This window comes from Nyctereutes procyonoides, unplaced genomic scaffold, assembly GCF_905146905.1.
Source record: "Nyctereutes procyonoides isolate TBG_1078 unplaced genomic scaffold, NYPRO_anot_genome, whole genome shotgun sequence".
NCBI lineage: Eukaryota > Metazoa > Chordata > Mammalia > Carnivora > Canidae > Nyctereutes > Nyctereutes procyonoides.
The window spans coordinates 6,793,690-6,803,635 of NW_026575140.1; the positions used below are offsets into that span (position 1 = coordinate 6,793,690).

General features: G+C 53.8%; 2 protein-coding genes across 4 annotated transcripts in view; one reads left to right on the forward strand and one right to left on the reverse strand.

The window, feature by feature from the left end:
- PHAF1 (phagosome assembly factor 1) overlaps positions 1-6,400 on the forward strand; it is a 29,715-nt gene extending 23,315 nt beyond the window's left edge. The window contains exons 10-17 of one of the 2 annotated variants that reach the window (XM_055305453.1): positions 119-252; positions 735-818; positions 2,311-2,393; positions 2,794-2,837; positions 3,291-3,334; positions 3,477-3,535; positions 4,133-4,205; positions 4,906-6,400. In XM_055305453.1, the coding sequence (XP_055161428.1) occupies positions 119-252; positions 735-818; positions 2,311-2,393; positions 2,794-2,837; positions 3,291-3,334; positions 3,477-3,535; positions 4,133-4,205; positions 4,906-4,992 (608 nt within the window). In that variant the 3' untranslated portion in view covers positions 4,993-6,400. Of the gene's footprint in view, positions 1-118; positions 253-734; positions 819-2,310; positions 2,394-2,793; positions 2,838-3,290; positions 3,335-3,476; positions 3,761-4,132; positions 4,206-4,905 lie in introns of those variants that run through there. The other variant, XR_008661867.1, reaches the window with a different exon arrangement.
- On the reverse strand, positions 5,973-9,879 carry B3GNT9 (UDP-GlcNAc:betaGal beta-1,3-N-acetylglucosaminyltransferase 9). Of its 2 annotated transcripts, none has more exons than XM_055305456.1 (2): positions 8,825-9,879; positions 5,973-8,502 (listed from the first exon to the last, which is right to left on the reverse strand). In XM_055305456.1, the coding sequence occupies exon 2, from the start codon at positions 8,474-8,476 to the stop codon at positions 7,262-7,264; it is 1,215 nt and encodes a 404-aa protein (XP_055161431.1). In that variant the 5' UTR covers positions 8,477-8,502; positions 8,825-9,879; the 3' UTR covers positions 5,973-7,261. The 2 variants fall into 2 exon arrangements, with proteins under 2 accessions (XP_055161431.1, XP_055161430.1); XM_055305455.1 differs by having other exon boundaries at positions 8,829-9,878.
- Positions 9,880-9,946: the final 67 nt, after the last annotated feature.

The window sequence follows — 9,946 nt, forward strand, 5'->3', positions numbered from 1 at the left end:
AGCCAGAGCTAAAAATGCAGTGTGCAGTCATTGGCCTCTCTGGGGCCCCCTTGGTCCCAGGCTGCAGGATATCAGGCCCTGGCTGGGAACCTGACCACCTCTCCCTTATTCTCTGCAGGTTGTGGACCTGGCCTCTTAGCAGATGCCAAGATGCGGGTATTTGAACGTTCAGTATATTTTGGCGATTCTTGCCAAGATGTTCTTAGCGTGCTTGGCTCTCCGCACAAGGTCTTCTATAAGTCAGAAGACAAGGTACGGAAAATGTGTTTATGAAGTTAAATAGGCTTTTTTACCTTTTAAGTAAAGTCTATCCCCAAAGTGGGGCTCGAGCTCATAACCCTTAGATCAAGAGTCACATGTTCTACCAACTGAACCAGGTAGGCATTGTCCTTTTTTAATCAATATTAACTTAATATCAAGTAAATATAAATTGTTGTTTTTCCATAGAACCTGTTCTGTGAAAACTGATGAATTAAATTGAAAGCTGTTTTCTGATCCTGTTGGTCAGATTGTCCTGCCTTTTCTTGGAGACCAGGGCCCAGTCTGTAGTCAACCAAAGCTGGGAAAAAAACAAAAACAAAAACTGGCTGCATTGTTCAGCACCAATAGCAGAGATTCTGACACTTTTGCTTACCTAGCAGCTTAATGTTATACACAAAACACAGTTTGTAGACTTTTAGTTAATCTGAGAATTGTATTAAGGAGTTGGATTTTGTTATTTTTTTCCCCAACAGATGAAAATTCATTCTCCTTCCCCTCATAAACAAGTTCCATCCAAGTGCAATGACTACTTTTTTAACTACTTCACTCTTGGAGTGGTAAGTTGTGGTTCCTTAGAGAAATGTTTCATTTCTGTGATAGCAGACCATGCACCTGGGCACACCTTTGTGTATACATGGAGCTGTAACCATGCCTGGCAGCAGGGAAACTAGCCCCAGCTGGCTCCACCCAGTGCAGTGCTGTCTTGCATTGGCACCCTAAAGGGGGCCTTCCCTGCCACTGAGATTTCTCAGAAGCACCAGGTTCCCTGGTATGTCTCGGCTTCTTTATTGAGGAAAACATGCTGCATAAGTGGAGGCTGTGGGAATCATTCAGGTTAACATAGTTTGGGATCTGCACATTTGTAGAACATACACAAGCTTCTTCTGGAATCTCAAAACAGGGAGACTAAAAAGGGTCAGAGACAGTGGGAATGTGCTTATGTATTTTTAGAGGATTACCCCAGAGGCATTGCTGTGGTCCTGTGCTCTGGACATGGAGTGCTGAATGGAGCTGGTGTCCACTGTCAGTGCTGACAGTGCAGCTGGTAGATGAGATGTGTGTGAGAAATTGTGGGGGAAAAAAAAAAAGAAATTGTGTAAACCCTGCGCTAGCAGGATACATCTCAGAGGGCAAGGCTAGCCTGGACCTGAGGTCTTTGAGTGTTTGAACTTTCTAGAGCCTGAGGTCTTGAAGCAGCAAAGAAAGGGTAGATTCTGGAGAGAGAGAAAGGAGATACTGGGTCTGCCTATGTGGAAAAAGACCTGAGGAACCAGGAGTAGTGGGTAAACATAAACTCTTGAAGGTATGGCAGTGGCAGGAGGGAAATGGCATTCTGTAAGCTGAACCTCTTGAATTCAAGGACCAGTGATAATAAGGGACAAGGAAGATGGAACAAATGGACCAAACCCTAATAGGACTTAATGTAGGTCATGTGGGGGTGGGGTCAGAGCTAACCCTGTGGTCACAAGCCTAAACAACTGACAGGATGTGAAACTGGGAAGGGTGTGGGAGACAGGAAGAAGTGTTCAGTGGGCAGCATCAAATCCAGCTCTGAGTCCTGGTGAGAGGCTAGACCTTCAGTTCCAGGGGTTGCTGACTCCCACAGGGCCTAATGGCCAGTAATGGCATTCAGAATAGTTAGATGCCTTGAGCCACTGGAAAGTCAGGTGGTCCCTGAATCTTCTTGGTGGCCTTTAAGCCAAAATCTATGCTCAGTTAATTTTTAATCAGGGGCTTGTTAGGAAAGGTCTCTCTGATGTGTTTTGAGTTCCCAAGCAGTGAGAGCTGTAGCCCATGGGTCTACTGGGCCTGCTGCTACAAAGTTTGGAATGGGGGACCTACAGATGTCTGGGTGCCCTCTTCACTGAAAATGTCCATTTAAGGCTGCTTGATCTCAGCTATCCCCTTGACTGTTGTTTGGGAGAAGGCTATTTCCCAGCAGCATCCCTGTTGTGGAGTGGCTATCTCTGAGTTGGACATGGCCTTGGAAAGGCCTTTGTCCAGCCTCAATAACCTTCCCTACTTGGACATCCTTGTTTTCTACCCCAGGATATCCTCTTTGATGCAAATACACACAAAGTGAAGAAGTTTGTCCTACACACCAATTACCCTGGGCATTATAATTTTAATATGTGAGTATACCTATACCTTCCCCTCCCAAGAACTGAGCTTTGGGTTGAAAATCCCCAGGAAAAGAGAGCTTGTGGCTTTGAATGTTCACTAATTTGTCTGTACCTGACTTCTTACAGTTTCGTGGGAAGCGAACATTTCCTGAGTGTTTGCTCTGTTCCTGGTACAGTGTCTATACCTTAAGTCTCTCCATTTGTACTCATTTTACAAATAGGGAAATAGGTTCAGAGAGCTTCGTATCTTGTCCAAAATGATGTACCTGTCCAAGATGGCTCTAGACCCCAGAGCCAGGGCTTTGGGGGGTGGGTTCCTTCTGGGTTTCCTGGGGTGCAGGGTTGAAATGCATGGGTGGTCAGGCCTCTCAGAGGGCCCAGCCTTTATCCATCTGGCTTCTCTCTCTAGTTATCACCGCTGTGAGTTCAAGATCCCACTAGCCATAAAGAAAGGTGAGTAGTGGATATCCTCAGACTGAGAAAAGGGTTTTGAAGTTAACCTCATGAGAAGACAGTGATCCAAACAGAAATGGTAGCAGGAGCCTTTGCCTACCTGCTTTGCCCATAGTCTGCTTTGCCCATAGTCTGCTTTGCCCTCAGCTTCTCTGGGTTAGGGCTTTATGCTCCTGGAGGCTCTCAAGGTCTTTTTCTATGATCATGGGATTAGTGGTCTCTGATGGGGAGAATTTCCTACATACGATTATCTAGGTGCTCCCGAGTCAGCCTTGTGACTGCTGTCCCCTCTTGGTTCTCTACCCTCTTTCATTCAGGAATTCTGAAATAGCCCATCTGTCCTCCCTCCGTACTCCAACCCTAATGCACAGAGTGGCCAGGTCTGGATTCTGCCTAGGGCTGGGGTCACAGGTGAGCTGGGCCAGCAACCAACCCACTCTATTCTCTTTTCAGAAAATGCAGATGGTCAGACAGAAACATGTACAACCTACAGCAAGGTGAGCTCCTATTTTCCCACCTCATGTAGCCCCAAAATGAGGTAGGTGTGAGCCTGCCAGCAGTCTAGGGCCCGTGTTTCTGGGCCAGCCATTGGTCATAGGCATGATTAGGTCTCTGCTAACCCCGTGCCGCCTTTTGCAGTGGGACAACATCCAGGAGCTCCTGGGCCACCCTGTGGAGAAGCCTGTTGTCCTGCACAGGTGAATAGGAGGTTGCTGTCTCTGACCACCCTGTCCTGCTCCTCACAGCCCAGAAGACTGAGGGAAGCCTAGCAGTACCTATGGCTTAGAAATGACAGAAGTTGTCTTGTTGCCACATACGTACTTCCTGCCCCCACCCTGCATATTACCACTGGGCCAGCTATTCTGCATATTTACCTACACCAGAGAGGTGCCCCCCTCCCCGGGGATAGCTCCCCTCTCCAGGTAGGGAGGGCTTTCACCTCTAGTTATTCAGAAGGGAAGCAGTTTTCACTGACTGTCCTGGCTCTTTTTTTCCCATTAAAGTTGCCACATGCTATAGTCTACAGCTTCATACCCACTTGCCATCCTGCTTGAGGCTCCTCCCTCCTAACTTGCCACTCTAGTCTAATTGCATAATAACTTCCTGTGCCCCATTGGGCTTTGTAGGGTTCAGAATTTAAATGATACCTATCACTACCCCTGGTACCTCAAGGGCCTGTGTAGGAAACAGCCATGGGAGATACTGGCCAGTGGCCCCCATCTCAAAAGGGACTAGATGCCCTGCCTGGACTCGGCTTCTGTCTGCCTTTCTAATTCTAGCTTCCCTGGCCACAGGTCCTCCTCCCCAAACAATACCAACCCATTTGGCTCCACATTCTGCTTTGGTCTTCAGCGGATGATCTTTGAGGTAAGTCCTGGGGGTTGATGAGCTAATGGCCATGGCAGGGACAGGCAAGTGATGGAGTATGGTTAGGGAGGGCCTGACGGCCCTGCTGGTTACTGATTTTCTGGTAACCCTGTCTGCTAAGAATATGACCTGCCCACATTTAACAGTAAGAGTTCAGAAATTATGTTGGGGAAATTTGAGGTCATGGAGGCTACAGTGGTCTATATCCAGCAAGATGAGAGGTAACGGGGATCCCACATATGTGAAAACATAAATATGGTAGGAAAGGGAACCCCTGGGAGCAAGTGGAGCTCAGCATGGGAGTACTGGGGGCCTTTAAATGCCATATTAAAGAATGTGCTATGGGTAAGTGGCTATAGAGGCCCCATTGGCTAGGAAGAAGAATGGGCTGTCCCTTGTCTACCTTTTGGATGCTACACCTTCAGTAGGCCCCTGGCAGTGCCAGAAGGACTGAATAAATATGTAGAGTGAAGTTTTTGTATCCCATGAAGAACACACAGTTGCTGGGCCAGAGATGACCCAACCCTGTGTGCAGGTGTGTTGCACATACAACCTCCGTCCTTTGTGTACAGGAGCTACCCCAAATCCTGTGTCTGCACTCACAGCTCCCGTACTGGTGGTTTTTATGGATCTGATTGCCTGCCCTGCCTACATCCTTTCCACTCCATCCCTTTGACTCACTGTCTTCTTCTCACACCAGGTCATGCAGAATAACCATATTGCCTCGGTGACCCTGTATGGCCCCCCCAGGCCTGGTGCCCACCTGAGAACAGCAGAGCTCCCCTAAGGACATCACTGGCCCATGCCCCTCTGCCCTGTGGAGCTGTGCATTGGTTCCTATTCAGTGGGCCTCCATGTGCCACCCTGTGGATATTCTTGAACACCTTGCCATTGTTGAAAGGCTGTTGTGATGTTCTGAGGTGGAGCTTGGACTATGTGCTCTGCCATGGGGTGAGAGGCTCGGAGATTCCTCTGTCTTTCCTCAGCCTGCTTTTGCCAACAGAGGACACAGACTGCAAAGAGAAGCACAAACTCTGAGCCTTGATACCTGGACCCAGGCGACCTCGACTAACACATATGGAGACAGAGGTCTGTCTCTCCTGTTCCACATGCATTGCGAAAAGTTAGTACTCTTTCTGTGGCTGAGGACAGAGGCAGGCACCCAGGACAAGGACAAGATCCTGCCTTTGGCCCATCATTGCCACATGACCCTTCAGGCAAGCAGGTGGCATGTCCATAGTACTTGGTTGCGACTTTTGCACTACATCCACTTTAGTTACTTGATGAGCTGGCTGTGGCCAAGATGGCCCAGTTCCTTCCCTGTTCCTTCTTTGCACGTGCTCCCTTCCAGGCCCAGTAGGCACACCTAACTCATTGAAACACAGCTTTTTACCATCCAGGAATGTGCCCAGGCCTGGTTCCTACCCCTCTTGGAGCCAGCCTTCAAGGTCACCTGTGCCCCTGCTGTGCCCCAACCTGGCTTAGCAGGCTGCATGTTTCCATCCTGTTTGCCTCTTTTATTTAATGCCAAAGTTTTAGCCAAAGACATCTTCCTCCTTTTGTTGTTTCGGCATTCTGTTCTGCACTGTGGGCTGGCTCTCTTGCCCCAGCCCTGGGCAATGTCCCCTGGCCAGGCCCATTCATGGCTCAAGGCCTCTGGGGACTCAAGGAAGGCTGGACTGCTCAGTCTTTTCATGGGTCTTGCTAAGGAAAGTAGCATATGTGCTTTAAAAATAATCCTTTTGAAAAGAATTGAGAAGAGAAATGTATAATTTTATCCCATTTTTAATATTTTGGTCTAGCAACTTGTGATACATAGATGACAATTTTGTGAGTTTTTCAAATGTGTGTACAGATTTTTGTAAATATGACTCTTTTGTAATTAACTCATGTACAGCCTCATCCTATAGAGTTTAACAATGAATGTGCAGGGGACCTGCCCCAGGCTCCTAAGTGGTTCCTGGGCGTACAGCCAGCCTTATGTGGCACTCCCATAATTTTGTGACTGACTAGTGTCTTCCCATTTGGACTGTGGCCTGGCCAGAACCCCCCCCCCCCACACACACACACACACACACATCCCACTGTAGGGGCAGCCAGGACTATTCCCATTTTCCTAGAATAGGGGAACCCTCCTCATGCCCTGCCCATACCCCTCCAATAAAGACCTATGCCCTCAGCAGCGGCTCACCATGTGCTGTTGCTGGATGTTTGTACTAAAATAAGCATGGGAGTGTTGATTTTCAAGAAAGTGGGTGAACAATATGGGAAGTTTTATGGTAGAGTCATCTTAGGTTCCTTGCCTCTCTGGAGTGGGGCAGCACAGCTTCAAGTAGGAGACTGGTGTGTGTGTGTGTGTGTGTGTGTGTGTGTGTGTGCGCGTGTGCGTGCGCGTGCGTGCAAATTCTTGTGTGGTGGAGAAAGACTCTAGGTAGGACCAGGCAACTCAGTGTGTCTCCATCCATGGTGTTCCAGCCAGACCAGGGCCTAGGAGGGGTTGGCTTCAGGAAAGAAGACCTAAGAAGAAGATCTAAAGGTGAGTACATGGCTGAAAATCCAATGTGGAGGGACAGATGGGAATCAAAATGCCTACCTTCAGATTGAGTTATAGCAAAATGCCTGCCAGTTCCATGAGGACTGAGGCCAGGCCCCCACACCTTCTCCAGCCTTGAGAAAGATCTGCATGTGTATCACTCAGGGACTTCCAAATCAAGGAGTATGGTCCGATTCCATGAGCCTCTGCCACCACCCATCCCCAACCCCCTAAAACCTACTTGGTGCTCGGAGGACCAAACATGTCCACCTGTTTGGTGGGGCTTGGTGCTCTTTGGCCTCAGTCCTGGCTGTCTCAAAGAGCTACCATTCAGTTGCTTCTAGATCACTTCCCAGTAGGGTAGGTGTGCAGGAGCCAAGCTCAATCTTCATTCCCTAGGGACTTGAGGCAGACTTTCAGGGGTAGGAGGCTAGATTTTGAAGTGTACCTCTGGGAAAGAACTACATACACGGCAGTAATCCTACTGGGTCTTAGTGAGAGGCTCTTGGGGCCATGAAGGTGGCTAGGGGCCCCACTGGAAAGAGCCAGCAGCGACAGGCCATGGACGGGCGCAGGCTGGCCCTTGGGGCCCGTTCAGTAGGCGCCACATAAGCCACATGTCCGAGGCCGAGAGCCCGTGCACTACCACCAGCTCTCGGTAAAAGCAGGGGTCAAAGGTGCGCAAGTGCGGCGCGGCTGAAGGACGAGGGATGCCAAAGGTGCGGAAAGCAGGGTGAGGCTCGGGTGTGAGCCGAAGGCGCTGGAGACACATACCCAGAAACACGTCGTCAATGGGGAAAAGCTCAACCTGCGCGCAGGCGCCGGCCAGGCGACGCAGCGTGACCCCCGAGAGCACAAAGCCGCCGCCACCCGCGTAGGCTGGGTAGGCGGGCAGGCCGTACACGGCCTCCGGGATGTAGTACTTGCTGGCCCGCGTGCGGATTGGACGCGCCTGCACGATCACATCACCCGCAAGCAGGTCCTGCGCCGGGTCGCGCGGCGCCAGGAACGCCAGCAGGTTTCCCACGTGCACAAACACGTCTGCGTCGCCCTTAAAAACGAAGCGCACCTGGGGGCAGTAGGCCGAGGCCCAGGCCAGGAAGTGGATCTCCTTGAGCGTTAGGTTGAAGAACGTGTCGTCGAACGCCCAGAGGAGGATGTCCGCGTACGCGCGGCTCTCGGCACGCAGCAGGGCAGGCCAGTGGCTCCTTGGGCCTTCCCCCTCCGCGTCGGCCCCGTCGGTGCCCGCGCCCCGGGGCACGCCGAGCAGGAACACGCGGCGCACGAGCGCCCCCTGCACGCGACCCTCAGCACCCCACGTCTGGCGCACGGCTTGGCGCCGCTCGAAATCCGCCGCCACCGATTTGACGGCGATGAGCAGGTCGGGTCCCCCCGCGGGCGAGCCATCCCCTCGGCACTTGTGCGGCTGGTTGATGAGCAGGGGGAAGCGCCGCTGGTCCTTGGCGCGCAGGTAGCGGCCAAAGTCAAAGGGCCCCGTGGGTGTGGGCGGCTCCGGCGTGTCCCCTTCGTAGGCCAGCGGGGCCGCGGCGGCGCCTGCGTCCGGGGCTGGGAAGACGCGGAGGCCTGGGGTGGGCCCCGGCTCGGCCTCCCCTTGCGGCCGGGGGGCGCCGGTCGTCGGGGCCGCGCCCTCGCGCTGCGCGTAGAGAAGGAGGCCGAGGGCGGTGCCCAGGAGCAGCGTGAGAGACGCGTCCCCGCGGAGGCGCAGCCTCCGCCTCATGTCCGAGCGGCTGGCGCCCGCGCCCCCTGCGGAGAGACGCGGTCAGGGGCTCGCGACGCGGAAGCCATTGGCCGGGAGGGGCTCCGGGCGTCGCTGTCCCCGAGGGCAGGGGGCGGAGGCCGCAGGCCCAGGGCCTCCGCTACGCGCCATCCATCCCCCTCGGGCGCTCCTGCTCTGGGCCGTGGCACCCCGCGCGGGGCTGGGCACCCTGGGGGGCTGCAGGTTCCTCCTACACAGTCCCCACCCCCTCAGCGCCGCCGGACGCGGCCCCCAGGCCGGAGACGCGGGGCTCGGCCCTTCCCCGCCCGCCTTCCCGCAGCAAAGCCGATCCCTTCGCCCACTCCCTACCCACCACGTCGCTCCTTGGGATCCTGACACGCTTGTCCCTTGGGAGCGGCGCGGCCCCGGACGCCAGGGCCTCCGGGGCTCCGCGCGGGGTCCCAAGGGCAGCCAGGGACGGGGCCTGGGCCAAATGCAGCGTTGGCAGGAAGGGGGGGCCGGGGCCGCCGCCACGTGACCCTCCAGCTGTGCGCGCCTGGACATCTGGAGCTCGGCTCCGCCCTGGCGCCGCGGGCAGCGCCGTCTCCGAGGGGAGACTAATCTGAGAGGGCTCCCCCAGGCAGCTCTCGCTGGGCAAGCCTGAGGAGGCGAGTTCTGGTCTCAGGGTGGGCTCCAGTTCCCCACATCTGCTTTTTTTTTGGGGGGGGAGCAGGAAGGAACCTTAGCCTCTGGTTAATCTCCACACCCCCACCTCTCCAGAGTGAGGCAGGGCCTGGCTTGGCAGGAGCCCAGGGCAGGCGGGTCCCAAGCCCTGAGGCTGAGCATTTTAGGCATCTACTTGGCCACAGCCTCAGGCGATCCTTGGAAGCGCTTCTCAGCTCTCAGCTCACCAGCAGCCCAGGTTCAACCGGGCAGGACCTGTATATAAATCACAGACCTCGCGGACCCGCTGCCTCCTTACTCCTGGCTCCGCTGTGCCGCCCCTGCTCCCGCCCCAGCAAACACACACTGGGACCAACAGGGCAGCTCATTCGATTGTCACAACTCTGGTAGCAGCTTTCGTTGCTCGTGCCCAGAGGGGGCCCTGCCCCTCAGGGAGTTAAGTGACTTGCCCAGCATCATACAGAAAGAAATTAAGAGCATTGCCCTAGGTCTTCTGGAGTTCAGTCTGGGCCTCTTTCCTCTGTCCTCCCTTGCCTCCTCCCCATCTGTCCACCAGGACAGGAGGCCAACACTGTCTGCCTTAACTTCACAGGTGAGCGCTTCATTCTGTCTCCCCAGAGGCACCTCCCGGCCCCATGGTCCCTAGTGCCCCAAACCAGCATAGCCTCCTACAGGCAGAAATAACTTGGCCTGGGTCACCGTAGGCCGGATTGGACTGGCAGGAATGGTTCAGCTTGAGGGATTCCTGAAGTAGGCTGATGAATAAAGGGCTTGATCTGGGACCCATGTGGGCAGAGCGTTCCTCTG